Source organism: Primulina tabacum, chromosome 7 (genome assembly GCF_025594145.1).
Source record: "Primulina tabacum isolate GXHZ01 chromosome 7, ASM2559414v2, whole genome shotgun sequence".
NCBI classification, from domain to species: Eukaryota; Viridiplantae; Streptophyta; class Magnoliopsida; order Lamiales; family Gesneriaceae; genus Primulina; species Primulina tabacum.
The window spans coordinates 11229009-11252320 of NC_134556.1; the positions used below are offsets into that span (position 1 = coordinate 11229009).

At 38.1% G+C, this 23312-nt stretch overlaps 1 protein-coding gene, 1 long non-coding RNA gene and 1 pseudogene across 4 annotated transcripts; 1 reads left to right on the forward strand and 2 right to left on the reverse strand.

The window, feature by feature from the left end:
• Window positions 1-6009: 6009 nt before the first annotated feature.
• On the reverse strand, window positions 6010-10065 carry LOC142551143 (protein FAR1-RELATED SEQUENCE 7-like; annotated as a pseudogene).
• Window positions 10066-10795: 730 nt separating this feature from the next.
• On the forward strand, window positions 10796-14740 carry LOC142551144 (serine/arginine-rich SC35-like splicing factor SCL28). 3 transcript variants are annotated; one of them, XR_012821504.1, is made up of 7 exons: window positions 10796-11014; window positions 11638-11715; window positions 11828-11992; window positions 12124-12182; window positions 12357-12396; window positions 13225-13735; window positions 14000-14232. XR_012821504.1 is itself a non-coding variant. In XM_075660205.1 (7 exons), exons 1-7 carry the CDS (start codon window positions 10878-10880, stop codon window positions 14489-14491), a joined length of 756 nt encoding a protein of 251 aa, XP_075516320.1. In that variant the 5' UTR covers window positions 10797-10877; the 3' UTR covers window positions 14492-14740. The 3 variants fall into 3 exon arrangements, 1 of the variants encoding a protein (XP_075516320.1); XR_012821505.1 differs by having other exon boundaries at window positions 13225-13742; window positions 14000-14137; XM_075660205.1 differs by lacking the exon at window positions 13225-13735 and adding an exon at window positions 14482-14740 and having other exon boundaries at window positions 10797-11014; window positions 14000-14266.
• Window positions 14741-17553: 2813 nt separating this feature from the next.
• On the reverse strand, window positions 17554-19110 carry LOC142550502 (uncharacterized). The gene is made up of 3 exons (XR_012821404.1): window positions 18941-19110; window positions 18196-18335; window positions 17554-17826 (listed from the first exon to the last, which is right to left on the reverse strand). It is a non-coding gene; the product is annotated as an uncharacterized LOC142550502 (long non-coding RNA).
• Between the last annotated feature and the right edge of the window lie 4202 nt (window positions 19111-23312).

Sequence of the window (23312 nt, forward strand, 5' to 3'; positions counted from 1 at the left end):
CTTGTCACGATTACTATTCAGAGGAACATGGGATGAGAATTGTCCCCTGCCCTTAGCCTTATATAAAAAAAAACTCCTCCCCATCTCCCGCACCTCTCTTTATACCTCCCCTCTATGCTCCCTCAACTCTACTTCCCCCAGACCGCTGCTCCATCCTCTTATGTCGCTGGACATCTTCTAGATTTATATATTTGTCCACCTGAGATAACATATTATCATAATTTGATGGAGGTTTCTTGAGCAGTGACTTGAAAAATTCCCCTCCTCTCAGACCTTGGGTAAAAGCACTGATCATGATGTCAGCGGTAGCCGCTGGTATCTCCATCGCAGCATTGTTGAAGCGCTGAACGAATTCTCGCAGAGTTTCAGCTTCTTCCTACTTGATCACAAACAAGCTCAATATTTTTTTGGCGCCTTTTGCTACTGGCGAATCTGTGCAAGAAAGCAGCGGAAAAATCCTCGAAAGATTGTATGAAGTTGGGCTGCAAGGTGTTAAACCATTGTTGGTCTGACCTCACCAACGTGCCCAGAAACACCCTACACTTGACTCCATCTGAATACTGATGCAACAGATCCGCGTTCTCAAACCTTCCCAAATGTTCTGGATCAGTATGTCCATCGTACTCTCCCACGTTTGACTGTCGAAAATTTGGAGAAAGCCTTCTTCCAAAATGGCAAGTGAAAAAGAACTTCCTCTCTTGGTTGCCGGCGCTCTGCTTCCCAACTTCTGCCTCAACATTCGTATTTCCTTCCATATCTCTCCCATCTCAATATTCTCCCAACTTGGGAGGGGCTGTGTCTCTTCCACCCTACTCTGGTGGCCCTCAGCATTTTCCTCTTGCTCCTGGCGAGTGGCCTGTTCTTCAGCAAACATAGACTCTTGGTTTTTCTTCATGGTTTCGTCTACTGTTCGGGTAATAAATTGGCCCAACTGTTCTAGGGTCAAGTTCCAAAAATTCTCATTGAGACGGGGTTGCTCATCCCTTGTCTCGTGACGGGGTTGTTCGGCTCTCGGCTCATGATGATGTTGTTCTTTTCTTGTCTCAAGACGAGGTTGTTCGGGTCCATCTGAGGACGCGATGATGCTGAGTTAGTTCTTCTGCTTCCTCTTCTGCCTACCATCTCTACGTCTCAACTCAAATTTCCCACAGACAGCGCCAAGTGATATTCACTGAAAATTTAAGGTCCAATTCCAGCAAATGACAATAGTCCAGACGCAGGCTTCAAATTTGCCCTGAGCCTGAAATCACGAAGAAGACCATTAAAAAGGGGTCGGAAGGGTGTCCCGGCATAGCGCCTCCGACGCTCAAGTCAGAGACTGAGGATATAAGAGGAGAGCAGCTAAGGATGCTGGTGAAAAACAATATAGTAAATCTGAATGAGTTGGACACTCAAACCTGGTATTTATAGGAGAATACATGGGCCTGTCATGGGCCTTCTACCATGGCTAGGGATGGGCCGGGGCCCATGATCCGGTGTGAGCTCGATTTGGATGGGCTCATTTCTGGGGTATCACCAGAAACCCTGTCAGGAAGGTGGTTTGTAAGGTCCAAAATTAAAACGACATAATCCAACTGCATGCAAATCTAAGAAAAATGAGAAATAGCTAATTAAATAATTTTTATTGCTTAAATTGATTATGTTTGATACGTTTATCTGGTTTTAAAGTAGTTTTCTACTTAAATGCATAAAATTGTATTTTTAAAGGTTATTCGAGTTGCGATCGAGGAACGGAGACCGATGGCTGAAAAATGGAAAATATTTTTATTAAATAATTTTTTTTAATTATTTAAAATAAGGTTGATACTTTTTGTTATTTATGAAAATAAGGAGTTTTGAGGCGATTTTATACGTCGAGACGTAATTTTTATCGGTATTCGATTTTCAACGAAAATACAAACTTTTTGACAACTCAGCTAATAATTTCACGAACGGTCCTAAACGAAATAATTTTAAAATGTACTATTGGGCTTATTGAGCCTAGTATAGCTTACTATTGGGCCCAAGCTTACACACAAATTATTTATCAAATAATTAGAGTCCAAAATCCTTCCCCATATTTTTATAAACTCACGCCCCTCACCCCTAAACCTCACAAGACTCCTAGCACACTCTAAACACACGCACACACGCATCAACAAGCAAGGAAGGCATCGGTTTTCTTGAGGAAATTCAGCCAAGGGTTTCTCGTAGCCGTTATTCGCATCATCAACGTATTTTCGTGCGTTATATACGCAAAGTCACGCCATAATTCTTTTTTTTATCATCTATCACACCTAATATGTATTTGATTATTGTTTCCATGAAAAACATGAATCCCTTTTCATTATTTTCGTTTTATGCATAAACATGTGTTTAAAGCTTGATTTTTGTTCCAAAAACATGATATATGTTTACATGAAGGGGCTGCCATGATTAAAGATCGTTTATGGAATGTTTTTGAAGGATCGTGTGTTGGGCACCTAGAGGTGCTTCAAACATAATATTCTCCAAGAGCTGCAGTAGCTCGTGTTCTAAGAATGTTTACACTGATGAATTAAATCGATTTTGATATAAATCAAGCAAAAAACACTTGAAGTAATCATTCGTTAAGAAAAATTAATATATTTTATATCCTGTCTAACTGAATAACTGAAAATATAGGGAATCAGTTGTGACATATATCAGTTCAGTTATGGTGAAGACTGAACTGACGCATGCTCTAACTGATCAAATCAGTTTGAAAGCAGTAGTTAAACAATTAAATACATAAGATATGTTTATGGATATTCAGAGACTTCAATTGCTCCAACGTCACCCCTTCTACCAACTCGGGTAGGATCCACTAGAAGACTTTGATTAATTACAACAAGTGTAATAACCTACACAGCTTAGGACTTACCCAATTGCCTAACTGAACTTCTAGACTAGATTGAAGGCAGTTCTTTCCAGCCAACACCTGTTTAACGTCTGTGTGTCAAATACTACATATACAAGTTTATTGTCTTTGTGCAAGATTATGTTTGAGTGGTGGTGGGATGTGTGTGTGTGTGTGTGAACTGATCTATGAGTTCAACACGAAAGTGTTCTCACATACTGAGGGAATTGTGCTTCTAATCTAAGCTGATAACACGATGAAGTGTTCCCTCTGGGCTGATTGCTTCTTGAAAGCTGATATGCAATACGCGTGCTTTTTCTATTGTTTTTCCACTCTTCTTTTTCTACAAAAAATTATATTGGTCTTCACTGATCTTCTATTTATAAGTGGAAAACTGATCGTACAGTGAGACTCAATAATTGTATCAGTTGCAGCTTGAATGTGTTCCTTGAGATTTGTGTCTCGACTTTTCTGACATCTATGCTGGAACATTTTGTGTTTAAGTTTTGCTGCAACGTCCATTGTTGTACCTTTAATCATACAATAACTTTTCCTCAGTGTCCATAGCCGGATTCCATTCAATAAGCTTGTCGTGTTCTGTAAACTGATTGATTTCTAACTGATGTTCTGAACTGGTCACTTGAACTGATCTTGAACTAGTTTGGTGAAATCAGTTGGCTCGTCAGCTGAACTGATTTCGCTGCTTCAGTTGAACTGGTCAGCTGAACTCTTCATCAGCTGGCCGGGCTTCCGAATGTCTTCTGCTAAACTGTCTATCAGCTGGACAATCAGTTGAACTGGTCTTTGATATATCAGTTGAACTGATTCAGTTTGGTCGATCAGTTGGTGTTTTCAGTTTGCGTCTCGATAGCTTCAGTTTTGACTCGATAACTGATCAGTTTGACGTCTGATCAGTTTCAGCTTCCTGCGCACTTAGGTAAATCATTAGAAACAAAATAAAAAATTTTATTATCATCAAAATCAAGATTGCGAACATGAAATGTTCCAACAGTTTTTACACAAGTTTAAGGGTCCTAGGATGCGAGGTATTGAAGCCACATGAACTAGAACAAGCTGGAACCAATAAATCACATTTTGATGTCAAAAGGCTCAGTTAAGGGGAAACCACGGTGCATGGCTCGGCTTTGGCTCGACCAGGGCTAGTTTGGGACGTGGTTGGGTCATTAGAGGAGTCCTAGCCATGCTAGGACTCGAGCACAATGGCTGGGAAGGTCCCAAGCCTTCTCGCATGATGTGCAGCTGTCCGCATGCGCTTGGGGCTCGGCCAGGGGGTCAGGACTGGGCTAGGCTAGGTCTGTCAAGGTCCTGTGATGGTCCAGAGGGTGAGGACTCATTGGTGGCTCGATGGTTAGAGGCCTAGCTGGAATATCAGAGTCCTACTAGATCGCGTGGCTCGGGTCCTTTGCACAAAGGGCTTCTGCGAGTTAGGGTTGGTCCAGTGGGTTCACTAAGGTCCCTGGGTTTTCTGGGAAGAGCTTGGCTCGGGGTGGCTCGGGCTTGGCTCGAAGAAAGCGTAAGGTGGCTCGAGAGTCCTAGTTAGGGTTTCAGTTTTAGGCTTTTAAATGGCTAAGGGTCGAACATGGTTCAACGGGGGTCGAATCATGGTTCACGAAGGTAAAATAAGTATAAAAAGTCTATGTTTAAAATCTGAGAATTTTATATTAAAGTTTGAATTTATTCGGGATTAAAATGCATTATGAATTGTTAATTGCGAAATAATTAGAAAGCCTAGAGTTTAAGCTAAATAAAAATATGAGAAATTTAAGTTAAGCTTAAATAATTATTTGGGATGATCTAGAGTCAATGAAAGTAAGAAAAAGTCAAAATCGAGAAATTTTACGTCTAGATGTAAAACGATCATTTTACACCTGAAAAATAATAAACGTCATGGCAGTACCGGGAATGCTGTAAAATATGCTAATATGATTATTAAAATTTTTCTAGAATTTTATGATGAAATTTTAAAGTTAAAAGATATGTTGCATGCTTAGTTTAAAAGAAAAATGATTATTATATGCATGAATTTTATAAAGTGATGAAAATACAATGAAGGAAGTGAAATAATTGTAACTAATACGATGATACAATGATACGATGATACATAAGGCCAAGGCTAAGTTGACGGGTGAGAGTGTCTATGATGTCCCCGCCGTCCAGTACTGTGGTTACATGTAGATGGATCCATCGACCTTTAATACGAAAGTAACAATTAACGATCTGAATTCAACGAAAGAAAAACATATAAATATATGATGAAAATGAATATTTTTATGATAATATGGAAAATGTTTAAGTTTATGCATGTTTATGAAATGTTATTTTAAGTAAAAATATTTTCACTGTTGTATGTGATTGTATATGTATTATTTGTTATCAAAAATATAATTTTCTGAGTCTTTAGACTCACTAGCTGTGATCGATGCAGGTGAACATGATAATAATGATAATGGAGGTTTTGATGGTTGATTTTACCTGACTGTAGATGCACATAACCCGATAACCAGCGCTAGTTTTCCGCATTTACATTTAAATTTACGTTAAAGCGACGAATTTTAGAAAATTAGCGACGAATTTTAAGTTTGGTTGATTTTATCTACTCAAAACCGTCGCTAATTAGCGACAAATTTTAGAAAACCGTCGCCAATTTTAGCGACAATGACTTTAGTGACGGTTTTAAATTCCGTCGCTAAAACCATCGCTAGACGGAAAAAACCGTCGCTAATTAGCATTTTTTTTTTGTAGTGAGTGACTATTCGAGCATTGACAAGTGCTTATGTTATGTAACACCACACTCAGATTGCTTTATGTAATTTCCCCTTAAAAATACTTGGGAAAGGTCGAAAAAGGTGAAAGAAAACAGTGGCAACAAAAATACTGCAAGATGGGATGAAAAAAAAAATTGGACTATATACAGATTATTGCAACGTGTTGAAACATGTTTCTTGCCTTTGCATCCAAAAAAGGAAAGAAAACAGGACATTGAGGTTGACACGGTACATTCTGCAGTCATAATATGTTCAAGATTGATGATATATGAGAGAAATCAAGCCCGTTGATTTGTTTTTAAAGAAGAGAGAAGAAAGGTTACAATTAGTGATGTCACATGGTGTCATGGCTGAAACTGTGCAAAAGAAGAACACAATGGTACAGTTTAACTGCATTTAAAGATCAGATGAATATTTTCTTAGAATTACAAAATATCACTCTAAGCTGCTTTTGAGATATTTGCTAGTTCTGCCAACAGAAATTCCTTCTACCCTCCTGCATGATCTCAAAAGCAAGTTTGAATCTTTCTATAGATGCAACTCCAGCTTCGATATAATTCCACGCCTCTTCTCTTAAACTCCACAGCATCAACGGTTTAAAATCTTGCAGACAACCTCCTGAATCAGCATCTCTTAGTATACCATATTTTGCATTTTTACTCCATCGATGCAAGATATAGCGAGATGGAAGCTCCTTTATATTCATTATTTGGAACACCTTCAGAGCATGCCTACAGAGAATGCCTTCAAATTCAAACATTCTACAGCTACAACTGATATTCAGATTTGATGCATTAAAGGCAATGGTGTTCCTCTCATCACCATTTCCACATTTTTGCACGAGATATCTATTAATGGCTCCTTCAACATTTATCTTTATTCCAACATAACTGTAGCATTCCAGAAGCTCCTTCAGAAAAACTTTAAACATTGTGACTGTGTAAAGACTTCTACATTGCTCTTCTATTGGGTCTTTTGTGTGCAAAACTGCTTGCAAATTATATGAGTTGAAATCTTCCTTTCTTTCCTCTTCACGGCGATTTTCCAGAGCTTTCTCATATCGCACAACGAATTCATTCAGAGGTGTTTCTGCAGTCAAAAGTGTACCGAAATACAACTTTAAGCTTCCATCCACTGGGATTCCAGCAAAGAATGTTCCCTTTATGTACAAGGGAGCCCAACTTTTCCGCATTCCGTACATCTCTTTAAGCCATGCATTCTCTCTCAGATTATATTTATTCATAATCATGTTCCAACCCGAATCAAATTCACTGGCTGTCTGACTTTGGAAAATGCAAGTTTCATATTCATATTTGAACTCAGTATTAATGGAGAGTAATGCACCCAAATTCTCCTGCTCTTTAGCGAGAATTTGCCAGGCAGAAAATCGATGATGTTTCCCAGGAAAAACTTGTGCAATTGCATGTTGAATGCTTGTGTCCTGATCGGCTATTATAGACACAGGGCGGCGTCCCAACATTGCTTTAAGCCAAGCCTTAAAGATCCAAGTAAAAAACTCCTCAGATTCATCGGCAATTAAAGCACAACCAAGAAGAACGGGTTGGCGATGATGGTTGACACCAACAAACGAAGCAAATGGAACCAAATAATTACTTCTCCTATATATTGTATCAAATACAATTGCATCACCAAACTGAGCACAGGAAAACCTAGATCGGGCATCAGCCCAAAAAATATTCATACCTTTTCCATCACGGATTTCCACAGAGTAAAAGAACCCCGTATCTTCAGATTGCCGAGATTGAAAGTATTCAAGAAGCATATTATACCAATCACATCCAATTTTGCTTTCATGAACTCGTTTGACAAGGCTAAGCCCCCATTTGTTTCAACCAAATCCAAGTTTTCCAAAACGCTGCTTCCTTCCTCTCTATATCCCTTAGATGCCACAGTCACTGGTCCACTAGGAGCCGTAGGACTACCAAACTCATGATTGTGTTCTTTCTGAAGACGATCGACCACCCACCTTCTCGATTCTTGTCTTTGAATTCTCATGTATGCTCCACAGCCAACCCTTGAAGGATGCTGACGCCCTTCCTTTGAGCACACAAATCTTCGCAAAGTAATTGTTCCATCAAGTTTAGAGCGGAATAATTGGCCGATCCTTACTTTGAACCCAGTATTAGCAGCAAAAGTGTTGTAGAATTTGTACGCTTCATTGGCAGAATTGAATTCGAGACCTTTGTAAGGTTCACAAGAGGACCCTGCATATTCATCCGTGCCTTCATTTTTTTGCCTTTTTACATCAACGTCAGATAGTTCATCAGTCTAATATGATCTGATTCCTGTCCTACTAGCTCCACCTGCTGATGATCGTGGAGTTGGAAAACTCTTCCTCTGTACCTGTGAAGGACAAAGCTCTCCAGAGACTTCAAATTCATGATTGTGTTTTTTCTTTATATTAGCTAACACCCATTTCCCAGAATCTACCTTCTGCACTCTTATGAAAGCAGGACAACCAGTTCTTGAGTTCGTCTGAAATCCCTCCTTCGAACACACAAACTTCCGGGATATAATAGCACCATCAACTCTGGATCTATAAAGCTGCCCTGTCCTGATTTTGAACCCCACTTGACTAGCATAGGTATTGTAAAATTCTTGTGCCTCTTCAGCCGAATCAAACTCTAATCCCACATAAGGTTCCATCTTAGATTCTCCATCATTCCGATGCCCATTAACTAGAGGTGGTGGCTTTGTCCTGACAGTCACGATATTTCCCAGCAACTCCAAATTCATATCAATATCTGCAAAAGTCAACAAAATAATATATTATAAAAGCAAATTATGCTATGTGCATACATATTCATGCTTATCTCATACTAGACTGCTTTTGAAAAATGAGCGCAATCATGGAAGCAACAGACAGAGATGAAAACATAAACATTGCCTCAAAAGGCCAAACAAATCTTAGCGAAGCACATAAATGCAGAAACAGTCAGAGTATTATAGTAAGGACTAAATAAATAAATCCTAAAGCAACTTAACCTTCGTAATTCAACATGATAATTTTGAACAGAATATTAGTCTAGACACAACAGTAAACAGTTAACAAAATTATTAGATACTAAGCATTAAAAAAATTGTAATTCCAGAGGTCATAGGTTTAGTGACACATACCAAATTACATCTGATTTGAAATCCTCGGAAACTGAAATTTGTTATAGAGAGTGCAAGATTGTATATCAGCAGAAACTGGCCATCGGGTTTTCTGGAGGAATACCAGCTCAGCATACAATATCATCAACTTACAAGTGTAACAGGGAATAAACTGAAACTAACATCAAATATAGTTGGTAAAATAGAACTTTAGAAAGAAGGATTGCAGATTTGGGTACCAGGAGGTTAACTGAAATGTACAAGTGCAACGAACAAACTGAAATGACCATCAAATATAGTTGGTGAAATCGAACTTTAGTAATTAGGGTGCCTGATTTGGGTGCCAGGAGGTTAATTGAAATTGTGGATGGAGTAAATTTTTCGAACACTATATGATGCTTTTCATTGTGATACAATTTAAACCTGGATTTCATGCCGAGTCACCCACCAATAAAATAAATTCCCATCAACCATCCATCTTGCAGAAGTAACAAATATTATCAATCAAACAAATTAGGCCCACATACAAGATGGAAAAATCCCATAGATTCATAAACCCCGTGAATTAGATCCCATCACAGAATAAACTACACAATAAATTCATGCACTAAGTAGATTCCAAAGCTACCATTTGCATTTCTTCTCTCCTCCCAGTCAAACTCTATCAGGAAAATATCAATAATAACCATTATAGCCATAGACTCGGCAATCGGCAGACCTAAAGAATCAACCGCATTCCTAAATATTAACCAACCACTTCAGTCCATACAAAACGGGACGCAAATGCACAGAGAACAGTAACGATCAAATGTTTGGAAATGAATGTGGAACACCAAGAAAAATTAAATAAGCGATCAAAGTCCACAACTTACGCACAAATAGTCGCGTACCTACCAGAAAGGAGTTAAAAATCCAAACTTTTCAGTTCCCAGATCAAAAAAAAAAAAGATCAAGAAACTACACGAGGCAAAACAGATCAAAATTAAGAACCAATTGGGATTTACCAAACGCATGCCGAAGGAACTGAATCAAACTCCCAAATAAAGGTTTCATCCCACATCAATCAATATCACAAAAAAAAAAAAAATCAACAAGCCAGTGAGCCACTCGCCCGCTTAGCAACTCCAAATTAAACGAATGCTAAAAGCGAAGATAATTCGCTAAAAAAATTGATTAATTAAAGGAAAAATATAAGCAAAATAATCAATAATTTAATTTGCAGGTTAATTTTGAAATGGGGAAAGATGATGGGCTTCTGGAAGAGCTACGGTTTTATCAATTTTATTTTGGTGCAATTGCCGAGAAACTGATAAAATATAATAACTATTTTTTTTTTTTGAAAATTGTAACTAATTTTTGTTCCAACAGAAAACGTAACTTTTGAAACAAATTAGAGATCCCAACCGTCACATCTAGGGGTGATCATTCAATCGGTTCGATTATCGACCGAATCGAATTAGCGATAAACGAACTAAACCGAAATATTTAGCCATAATCGAACCGACCGAATTAATTTTCATAACCGATGAAAATCGAACCGAATTAAAATCGGTTAATTCGTATGTAATTTTTCTTGAACACTACAATATAAACAAATGCATAAAAACATAGAATCAAACACATCACAGATGTATAAGTTTTATTTGAACACAATTAATACATATTATATCGATTTTAAAATTAAAATTTAAAATACATATAAAAATTAATAAATAATAAAAATTTATTAAATAATAATATTTATTATATCGGTTAATTCGGTTAACCGATTTCAAAATTTTGAAAACCGTAACTGAACCGATATAACCGAATTTTTTAAATTTGAAAATCGAATTTTCAAAATAACCGAACCGAATTTCCGAATTGACTCGGTTCGATCGATTAATTCGATTTAACCGAAATCTTTCTCGCCCTTGATCACATCTCAATTTGTGATTAAAAAATATGTATTTTTCTCGTAATTTAATTTAATTTAATTTTGAGAATAAATTTTATACAAAAAAATAAGATGTAAATCTTAAATCCGGAGCCATAAGGCTATACATATACCTTTGCTTCTTTCCGAGGTTAGGGTTTCACGATTGTTGCGCGGTTTTCGAATTTCCTCCAAGGTAATTATGCCCAGATATAGAAGCCGCAGTCGCAGCCCCGTGAGGCGAAGCAAGCACTACAACGACCCAAGTGACCACCGCCGCGAAAGACGCTCGCCGGCACCCTCTGGTCTCCTTGTTCGAAACATCTCTCTCAGTGCCAGGTTATCATTGTCATTCCTACGCTCTGCGAATTTGTGCTGTATGAAGATTGCTGCTGCTGTTTTTTTTTTTAAAAAAAACAATGTTTGGAATTTCGTGTTGGAATTGCTCTGTTCTGACTCTTCCAGATGTCTTGGAATGCCTCGAAAGCTTTCATTGAATACAGGTTTCTTAAATTCGAATGGGTTCTCAATTTGTTGGTTGGTAATCAATCAATTGGATATTTATCAACAAAAGTATTTTTTTGTGATGTAGTTATGAGGTGTGTGTACATTGTCATGATTGAGTTATGCAGGGTGTTCAATTCTCTTTGTACACAATTTTTGGGCTTGCATTTAATTTAAAATAATGGGCTACTTTCAATTTGGTGTCTGCTTAGACGACGATGCTGCATTTTGTAAAATATATAGTCTGTTGTACTTATTCCTTTAGTAGAGGAATATAGGAGTTGCATTAGATTCTTTGCTGTCAGCCAGCTGAAGCAAATGGTGCAATGTGTTATTGAACTTTTCAGTTCTCTAGCTTACTCAAAAGTTTGCCAAATCTGTTGCTCTTCATTTTTCCATTTAGTAAATCTGCTGCATCTATGAAAAGTGGAGATTTATCTTTATTTACTTCTTGGCAGGCCAGAGGACCTCAGGGTTCCTTTTGAACGATACGGTCCGATTAAAGATGTCTATTTACCCAAAAATTACTATACTGGGTATGCTTTCATCTCTTTACGGCTTTACATGATTCAGTCATCCTCGAAACTTTTTTTGTTTCTCAAATACCATATAAACTCTCTTCTGCAAACACTTTTGATGAAAATGCAGGGAGGCACGCGGCTTTGGATTTGTTAAGTTCCGTTATCCTGAAGATGCAGCTGAAGCAAAGAGCCAATTGAACCACACGCTAATAGGTGGACGTGAAATAATAATTGTTTTTGCTGAAGAGAACAGGAAAACTCCTCAAGAAATGCGTAGGGTTTCACGAGTAAGGTTTGTGTCCATGTCAATGTGTACTCTGTTAATGGCCGTTTCTTTTTCCTATGTTCAGAATTTCAGATATGTACTTCTTGAATCTTGAATCTTGATATCTGAGTATTTTTACTTTTTATCTTCTGTTGCAGCTCTCGGGTAAACAACCGGAGGCGGAGTCCATCATGGTCCCCTAGACGGCGATACCACTGTTAGTAGAATTTATATTCTTCTCAGTAGGCATTTTACTCCAAAAGTTTTTAGCATGTGCAAATCATCTACGTGATTAAATTCTGATTGGATAGACTCATCTAGGAATATAATGAAAGGACTCATCTAGGAATATTGTTATCCCGCTGAAAGATTTATGTTTCATATATGGCAGCTGACTCGCGCTCCCCTTCTCTACCACGCCGTGAATCAAGGTCTGCTTGATACTTGGATGTTATTTTTAATCTGGTTTTTTTACTTCTGTCAACTTCTTTCACGTCTTGTGCTGAGTTTTGAGGTTTAGAAAATCTTTACAACAATCTTCTTTTTCTCTTTCTTGATCTTGATCTTGAGTTTTAAAATGTCTGTGATGGTTGCGCTCGATGGCAGGTTAAATCAAAATTATTTTTGTTCTGACATATTAGCTTATTATTATATAGTGGATCAGTCTATTGCTATTCACTTTTTTTAAAAAAATATTTATTCCCATTCAGTTGGATGATTATATCTTCATATCTAATCATGAGACCTAAGAAGAAACTAGCACTCTCTCTCAAAACCTGTTTAATATTCCTTAGGATTTAATTAGTGTGATGTGTGAAGCTACTGTAATCCCTGCATATCCTTTAGTTGGGAATAAAATTACGAGTCTATCTGAAGATTTTGTGGATAATATGACATTTATCATATTCTTCTACCGGGAGGAAGGTGGTGAAGAGGGGGTTTTTTTTTTTTATCTATTTGTTTGTTTTATATATCTTTTTATCTTTTGACGGCTACCCTCTACTCTAAATAGTGTGCAGGAGCTAGAGTGTTCAAAACTTTATTAGTACAATATTACAGGAACATAAACTACTGCTTTTTAAAAAATTTAATTTCTATGCAAAAAAATGATGTCCATTCTTAGTTCTTTTACCTGGTTGGAAAGTGATGTTTGATCTTTTACTCTTCATTTTCTTGAGATTACTTTAAAATTATCTCAATCATCTGATGGATGGTTTCTGGTAGAATTGAATGACGAGCTGATGGCCTTATCTATGCAGATCTAAATTGACAAAGAGAGACATAAAGAACTCAAGACTAATAAAGGGAAATGAGAAAGGGATGAAAAGTCAAAGACTACTTGCTTTATATTTTTGTCAATGCCTTCCAAAATCATCACTGATAAATTTCAATTTGAAGAAATATTGCTTTATTTGCTTTTCAGCTTGTAAGGTTTCTGCCTTACGTGATTATAAGGAAAACAAAACTTTTATTTCTTTCTGTTAGCTTTTTAGTTTGATATCTATGTTGTATAATATCCAGTTAAAGAAAGAACATAGAGCTTATAGTTGGACAAAGAAAGAAATCATCTTCAAAGAAGCAAAGCCTTTCAAGGTTATTACTGATTGAGATGATGTGAAAATGGCCAAGAAAAGATAGTGTGAGGTTTCTAATTGTTGGGCGCAAAGAAAGCTTTGAAGTTTTGAGATGCTGATGTACCCGTATACTGCTATAAAGCCTTAAACAGTGTGTGGATCAAAATATCCTTGTTTTTCCGTGAAAAAGTTGCAGGTAAAGGGTAATGCTCAAGTCACTAGATATTTCAAGGGAGATTCTTGTCTTGGTGCCGAGGATGTTATATTGTTATTAAATTTTTTACTTGTGATTTTGTTTCAAAGTGAATTTTGGGGGTTCGGAAATGCTTTTCTGGAAGGTCATTACCTTTTATTAGAATTTGGTATTGCTAGGCTATTAGCTGGTTTGATGCGTTTTACTCTGCTAATTTATCGTGCAATGAAAAAATTGCAGCAACTAATTTTATTTTATGTATGGCAGGGGCCATGGCGCTGGGGATGATTACTTATCACCCCGCAGATCAAGATCTATTTCTAAATCAGTTTCTCCCAGGAATGATAGAGATCACAAGTATCATGAGAGATCTCCCCGACATTCCAGATCTGCCACGCGTTCTCCTTCTCCACGTCATGATAAAAATCACAGGCCAAGTCTCCAATCCTCGAGTCCTGCAGGAAACGGTCGGACTGGTTATGTACCAGCTAGCACATCCCAGAGTCCCAGAAGGAACTCTAGGAGTCCAGCCAGGTCTCTTTCTCTCGATCCTACAGCTCTGTATCATGTTAAAATTCCAACTCAGAAATATGTCATCATGTTCCCAACAAATGTTTTGGGCCAGTTTGTATTTGATTTATTCTACTGCATTCCATGCTGCTCTCTTTGGCGATAATTTTCTCATTTTAATGTATTTAATCATATCACGCAGTTCAGTAGGAACTGATTGCTATTTTTCTTATGCGCAGTCCTCGTTGAAGGTCCCTGTTTGTTCTGTTCTGGGCTGTTGAGGTGCACTCACAAGTGTTGTGTGAAGCATCGTTTACGAAAATGTGCGAGTAGCGCATGGTGAACTGTAATGTTTGCTTCTTCAATACTTCTATGTTTGATGTAATCATTAGTGCTAGCATTGGGTTGGAGCATGTAGCGTTTGTGATTGTTTTTCCTTTGAGTATTGCCTACTGTCCCAAACTTTGAAGCATATCTATTTCACTAGTTATTCTGCTATGTTTGGGGGTACATTTGTGTTTCCATTAGATTTAGAGAACAGTGATTGCTTAATTTGAAAAGTTGCGATCACAAGGAAGTTATAGGATAAGGCAAGACAGTTAGTTGCTCCTATTTCAACGAATGTGCCGAAGTATGTATAGATATATTATGGACTTGCTAATTGACATGGGTTCATCGCATTATACATATGAACACATTTTATTTTTGACAGGATAAGCCTGTAATTTTATTAAGCAATCATCCATTACAAGCGAGAAATTCTCAAGCTCCCAAACAAAAGGGGAGGGGGAGGAAATCACAAAAAATTAGCAAGTGCGTGTTTAATTTTACCTTCTTTCCGGAGGCCATCATCATCTGTCTTTCATGGTCGTGAATCACAACTCTGACTGCACAACCGTTTGATCTCTCTTGTACGCCGCATCAACATCCAATCGCAGGTAATTACTTGATGGCTTGGTCATGGCCTCTGAGAATTATTTTGGCTGCTGTCACGGCCAGTATGTAGTGAATTGCGGGCTTCCTGGAAATCCTGCAGCAGAGTTGTGCTCCAGTCTGCTTCGGCCTTTCGATTCCTTCTTTCTTTATCATGTATCAGTCCCAACCTTTCTTTCCATACAGCCCATGGGCGCATCACAAATAGCTCAAGGTCTTTCTATCAAGCTTTTCTTTCTTCCGTAGGAAAATATCAAGGATGTTTAAATTTCGAACATGTTTCAGGAGTTGCCTGAATATTGTCCCTTACCAACACATCTTCATCATTGGGTACCAAAACAGCACATGGCATTGTAGGGTCATCCATATTGGCACACTGGACATGTTCCTTTCACGGGGACATGATGGGCCAGTAGATTCTCTTCCGTGGGAATGATATTGTGTGGTGTGCGCCACCAAATATCCGAACCTCAGGGGCGATCGGCATCGTCCCTGCTAACTTCCACCAGCTTTTTGAACGTGGTTCTGAGCAATGACTCGGAGGGTCATAGAAACCACGGACCCATCCAATCTCACCGTTAAGAGAAAAAGAGTGTTTGATTGTTCGAAATCACTTCATCACCTTCTCGATCCAAACATAATAATAATAAAGAATACGCTAAACTATTAGCAATAATAGAAACTGCGGTCGTATAAGCTTCAAGGATGTGGCAAAGAAAGAAACTTCATAGAAGTCACCAAGAACCCCTAGTTTCTCCATAATCCGTTAAAGAAAGATCTATTCAAACCTATCATAAGTTTTGCTCATGTTGAGCTTTATGCTTCGTATTACAAATCACATGAACAGGCTCTGGAACTCGTCGACTGTCATCTTCAGGATTGGCCTAAGTTTGTTTGTTAAAGCTCGAGCAATTACACAAGCTTATCGGCCTAAAGTCCCTCATAGTCATGGGAACTTTAATTTTCGGAATGAGCGTCACAATTGTCTTGTTCCATTCATCAAGCTGCTCCCCCTCAATTGTACTATCTATATTAATAGCCTGTGTGATAGAAAATTCAATAAGAAAAGCATTTGAAGACCAAATTTATAGCCGAGTTTAAACTCGATTGAGTATTCGAGCTCGACTCATGAACATGATGAGTTATTCGAGAAAGCTAGAATGTATCACCATATTGTCAAATGTCACCATACAAACGTAATTGAAATGTGTCCTCTGCACCCATGATTTTCATTAGAAGTGTCAAATCAGGTTAACAGGACAGGCCGTCGACCCACAACCCACTGTAACCTACCACCATTAAGTAGGGCGGGCAGCCTGCTTCTTAGGTAGGTTGGGAAAACACCAACCCAACCCAACCAACCTATTTTAGATGACGGAATGAAGCAATCCGCCGAGCTTATGTGTAATTTGGTGGGTTGAGGAGAGACGACCCGCAACTTACCATTAGGCGGACTATACCGCTATTTGGTGGCTTGGAAAAATTGCCTACCCAACCCACCTCACCCCACTTATTTTATATTGCACGGCAAGCCAATCCAACAGACTTAACACATTTTGACACCTCTAATTTTCACAAATAGATTGATTGCAAGGGAACATTTGAGTATTCGCCAAATTTTCAGGCATATATACTTAAAAAGAAGTTCTTCACCAAGATTATGAGATTATATTTATAAAAAATCGATTTTTCAAAATAATAAATATCAGCAGGAAAACTAGAATTTTTCGCCAATTCTGTAATGAACTTGTTTTCCATCTGTCCCAATTTCTAAACAATTTCATACGAATCTGATTTTTGTTCGCTGAATTCTCATCGGCATCTCTTCTTCAGTCTCCTCGCTGCCATTTTTATCACGATATTCTTCATCAACGATAATGTAGAAAATTGCCAAATGTATTATCTTCAAATTTAATGGCAAACATGGTGATCAACGCCAACGAATGACGTTGCGGCCAATGTTCAGATTTGATTGAGAAGTGAAAGAAGGAATGAGGATGTACTATGCGGACACATTGACTTCTTTTACTAGGGTTCTTTTAGGATTTAAGCTTAAGGTTTATATCATAGTCATATTGACACAACTACCCTTCATTACACATCTTTAAATATATATATATATATACACACAAATATATATATATATAATCAAGTAGCTCGCAAGCTACACGTATAGAAACATTTAAAACTCGAACTCAACTTAGAGTTAAGAGTCGAGTTTTGACTGAGCAGCTCATGAGTTACTCATTATTAGTTAGACTCACTTGCACCCCTACACCAAATTTCAAAACTTTATTTATTATATGGCATAAATTTCATTTCTTCAGCTCATTGTTATAAGATGAGGAAATATCTATAAGATTCACATGAAAAGTTAGTGCGATCCAAATCCATACTTCCCTTAATTCTATGCATAGGCAATTACTAGAGTGAGGAATAGAATGCAAGAATGCATACAACTTCGATCTGTATGTGAAACAAATCATCGGTAAGTACAACAGACTTGAAACCGGAAGAATGCTTATTATCGTCTTTTCAAGTAACACGGTTCAAATGTATTTCCATGAAACGAAAACTCAGACGATGCCAAGCCATATTTCCTCAGATCATCAATGCTCACTTGAATTATCTCGTGCATCAGACTGCGCTTTCTGCAAATGAACAAAAAAAAAAGGATGAAAAGACCGTTCAAGAAATTATTAACGCCATGGCATCATCCATCAGTTCACACAACTTCGAACAATTGTACCAAACTCTTTAGATAAGGTACTAAAATAAAATTCCATTTTGCCAATAGGCAGCAGCTAATTTTGCCCATATCAATGACATTTAGGGAATATATGACCAATGTGTCTCAAGATTGTTTGCCTACTCCAGACATCCCTTTAAAGGAGCTAATTACCAATACAGCTCAAAGGAAGGTCATTTAAAGTCATTAGTTTCAAAATACACCATAGAGACAAAACCAGACTTATTCAGGTGAGCCTGAAAACCGTTTCTCGTAGAACTCGTGAAAGGACCTTTGAAAACTGGTGCTAGGAGCTTTTCTTGGCTTGTTTATCATGTTCTCTCCAGGGATTAAGAGCGTCTCTAATGGCCTGAGCTTCAGGGGTACTCTCCCAAGACCTCTTCTCCGCTTCCAAAACTGTTACTTTATCATCTGCAGTTATCCACAGAGAAAATCAAACAAAGTTGTGCATCTCAAGTGATACACCTGAACAAACAAATGAACATGAATCTGAACTTGATAATTCACCTCAAGAATCATATTGCAATTTCAATAATCCAAGTCCATCACAGCGAAAACGAGAAGAAGGAAGTTTAAAAGAACGACATCCAAAATACTCATATCTATTTTTGGATAAAAACGTTAGATCTACTTCATGTCTAGAAGGAAGGTTATCAATTTGCATCGCCCGATTCCATACGTAGAAAAATACTAATCTAAGTAATGGTATTGTTGAATCCTGATTACGAAAACAAGCATTAACCTAGGACACAGCAGCAATCAAGCCATGTCTTCAAGTTCAAATCTAGCCAACAAAAGTGGGCTCGGGTATCAATATTCAGAGATAATATTTTCAACAGACCAACTAACAAGCTATCCTCCTCATATACATTCAATCCTGGTTTCACCTCTGTTTTTCCCAAGGTTAAAGTCATAGTTTCCATGATACGCGAGATGGGTTCTCATCTAATGGGTAAAGAACAAAATCAAGAACTGAAAAAATGGAGATCGGAAGTGAAAAAGGAGGGTTCTCACACAGAAACCAGTTTTGATCATGAAGTACTCCATGGAACCTCCAATCATGGCCGAAACAATCGAAATCTTCAAGTACCAATCCACAAACTTCATCTTTTTTATTCTTCGATCTTCACACTAAGCCATCTGCTGAAGGGTTTCCGAAAACAAATGATTATTTATTAAGAAAAATTACAATTATTCGTCATAAGTTTTTTACTCCAAATATATAGACTAAATTCACTAATATATATATATATATATATATATATATATATATATATAATATATATTCTTATATATATATATATAATATATATTCTTATTGATTTTTTTTACGTACAATAATAATTAGAAAATAAATTTATTATTTTATTTGTATTTGTCAATATTTAAACAATAAAAGTATATCAATAAAACCGAAAAAATACAATTAAACTTATAACCTGAACTATGTACCTCACAACAGAAAAAAGAAAAAAATTATAGTATTATCGATGCTATTATCATTTCTCTTTTGTTTTAATGTTTCTTGATTGTACTGGTATACTTTGACGTTATGTGTGTATCTAAAGCACACGTTTGATGAAATTTATGATTTTTTTAAAAATTGTACCACATAATAATGTTCAAATCTTATGCCCTGAAATTGGTACACTGGGACGGATCCAATCCCACATTAAAACGGACCCTAGCCCTACCAAGAGTCCAAGTCCACAACCCCTAGCCATGTCAAATATCCGAGCCTCCGAGCCCACCAAAGGATCGGGAATCCTGGGCCTAACATAACTAAAAGACATGAAGATACTATCATCAATATATAAGGGTCCCGATGAATCCGAGATTCGGGTAAATCCAATCAAGATAAGGCTATAACTCTAACCACCATTGGTATAGAGTTCTAGTGTTTGAAGTCTCCTATATCATGTAGGACTCTATCTCAGCAAGAGTCTTACTCTAGCAAGATGACTAATCTCCTTATAAATACCAGGTATGTACTGCGGTTTTACACATTGGCACTCTCTTAATCACTTAGCACCGCTATATTCCACTCTTAAGTTCGCTCACTGGACTGACTTAAGCATTGGAGGGGTCACGCTGGAAAATTCTCCAACGCCCTCTAACCTTGTTTCTATCTGTGCAGAACCCAGAAATCATACCCAACCCATTCACCCTTGAATATTTGAATATCCGCCCTCCAGAACGAACCCGAGGCAAAATTTTGGTATCATCAATTGGTGTCATCTGTGGGACATTGAAGGAAAAGAGATAAGATAGTGAATACGGAAGACATCGTCAATTTAGACGAGGAAAACAGAAATCATAATGGTAACCAGAGCCTCATAGTGGCCGAATTGCCACAGTTAATTACGGCTACCATGGAGCAAGTGTTGGCCAAGCGCGAAGGAGGGGGTCTGCTGCCACCGCCCTCCGATCAGGAGATACAACTGGCCGAAATGAAGAAACTAAGAGAGAAGGTTGAGCAATTGAAGGACAAATGAATGGGAATCTCCATACCCCGACTCAGGCCATACCATTCTCCGCTGAAATACTGGCTAAAGAACTCCCTAAAAATTTCAAATTCCCGAATATCGAAGAATATGATGGGAAGGGAGACCCCGAAGACCATCTGGCACGGTTCGAAAACGCTGCACTCTTGCATCAATATTCGGACCCTATCAAGTGTCGGGTCTTCTTTAAAACTCTAATAGGGTCGGCACAACAGTGCCCGGGGACATCAAAACCTTCTCGGACTTCAGCCGAGCATTTCTCCATCAATTCGTCAGCAGCAAAAAGCATCTCATCACTCCTTTCAGCCTCTTTTCTATGAGACAGCAAGAGCACGAAAGCTTGCAGGCATACATGCGAAGGTTCAGCATTGTGGTCATTTAAGTACCCTCTGCCACGTCCAACTTATTGATCAGTGCGATCATCCAGGGACTCACCACAGAGGATTTTCTCGAATCACTGATAAAAAAGTCGACAAGTACTTATGACGAACTTCTAGCCCGGGAGTAAAAGTATGTTAATCTTGAAAAAGTCCAGCTTGCCCGGGCCCATCAATGGAAGAAGCCGCCCAACAGCCCCAAAAATCCCAAGCCAGTGAACTCCACTCCCCGTCCCGACCGACCAACATGTTCGGAGACCCTGGGCCAGTTCGCCGCATACACCCCGCTTAAGGTTAGTATGCTCGGGGCCCTCCAAATATGTGAGAACAACATCTTATAAAGAGGCCTTGGGGAAGTGATCAAGGGTCTCGGAAACCCAGGTTGGACAGATATTGCGACTTCGACAAAGACTATGGGCACATCGCCGATGAATGCAAGCACCCGGGTCATGAGATAGAACACATCATACAACAGGGCTTGCAAATGAAAAGCATTCTAACTCATCAAGGGTCGGACTATCGACCCCCAAAAAGGGCTAAGGAAGGTCCCGACCCTAGAGACAGAAGAAGATGAAGTGAACCGTGAAGGGAGCAATATCCTCCCCCGGAGCAAAATCAGCCCGGGCCTAACCAAAGACACCGTATTCCCCCTCAAAGAGTCACAAACATTGATATCAAGGAGACCACCAATGTGGACTCCAATCAAGCCAGAAAGACAAATAGTAGAAGATTGACAAACATGGAAATCATCGGGACAAAATTCCGGACAAGGCGTCTTACGTCATTCGGACCAGGGGACTTATCCGGATTGTCCGACCCTCACAATGATGTGTTGGTCATCCGAGCCATGATAGCTAATTATGAAGTGGCCCGAATTTCCGTTGATTCTGGAAGCTCGGTGAATATGATCTTCTAAGAAACTATGGATGCGAGGACCCGGACGCTAATTCATGTCTTAATCATTATTAATGTCAAATATAACAATTAAGAAAAGTGGGACTAAATTTTTTTTTTTAAATTATAAATGCGGAAACGTAACAGTAATCTATCTGATATACATGTCAAAATTAAAGTACAAATCATGTACTACATGTCTCTATCTCAACTAGGTTCAACGACTATACATCCAGTGCTGAATCCTATTTTGCTTCTGGGCCCGGATCTCCACGCTAACTATAATCTCTCATTCTCTTCCTGTTCCTGATCATGTCCCACCTGTTCTCAAGCACACATACAAACAAGACAACAGCCGGATAACTCCGGTGAGAATTACATTCTCAGTATAAATCATGTATACATGCATTTCATATAAACAAGTATAATAGTATGAAACATATATTCATAACATGTATCAACATCAGAAACATGAATCAATACAAACTCTGAATCACACTCCGTGACTCTGAATCGACTCATTCTAATCTAGGGATCCCGATCGGAATAAGAACATACACCCACCTACACTCCCGATCAGGGTGATGGTACGTTCTTATTCACGGACTTTGGCTCTTTCCATATCGAATATCAGTAATAGAAGAAACTCCAATTCTATCCACTTCGATAAAACCAAACATCCGGTGTCTTGGCGAATCAGCAACAGACTAGGCACATCCGCCAACCATCTAGGCACATCAGCCCTGGCATATCCTGCCAAACCTCTGTGACAATGTGCAATGGCCCAGTGACGATTCCATCACTATCTGGTACTTCTGTCACGAGATCAATCGTCTACGACTAGGCGCATCAGCCTATGACTCAATACATAAATCAATAGACCAAAAATATCAATCACATCAATTGCAAATATCAATGCAATAAGATGAAGTATGTGATTTTGGGAAACTCAAGTCGAATCGGACTCGAGTTGTGCAATCCCGTATCAACATCAATTTATAACTTTCGTTTCGTTCTGTCGATTTGACTCTGTCGAAGTCTCGAACTCACTGCCTGTCAAATCAATCTGGCAATAACAATATCGAAAACACTGTATCAATGTATAACTCAATTCAAGACCTGTTCTGATCAATACTCAAATCAAACATAATCTGATCCATATCAACGATATCATGATACGATCTCTATCAATACTGAATCAGATCAAAATCAATCCACTGATGTTTCGACGGCATAACAATACAGTCTTGATAACCCCGTCAATCTCAACATCACAGATATAATATCACAACTCATAATCGATATCAATACGAATCATAATCTGAAACAACCCCACTCCCATGACAATTAATTTAAATAAATAACATACGCGGAAGCATTACAATTTAAAGGAAAGAATACTATTTGCACCATAAACATTTCAAACTTTTAACCATAACCATTAACAAAACCATCATCATCATATTTTCAAAAATCACCCCACATTTTCTCACAAGATTCAAGTTACCAAATACATGATATTTTAAACTTTCAGTGTTCACCAAAATAATGGTTACATAACAAAAGTTCAAAAGTCTTCCCCTTCAACTTGCTATATGACTTCTCCCCCCTCG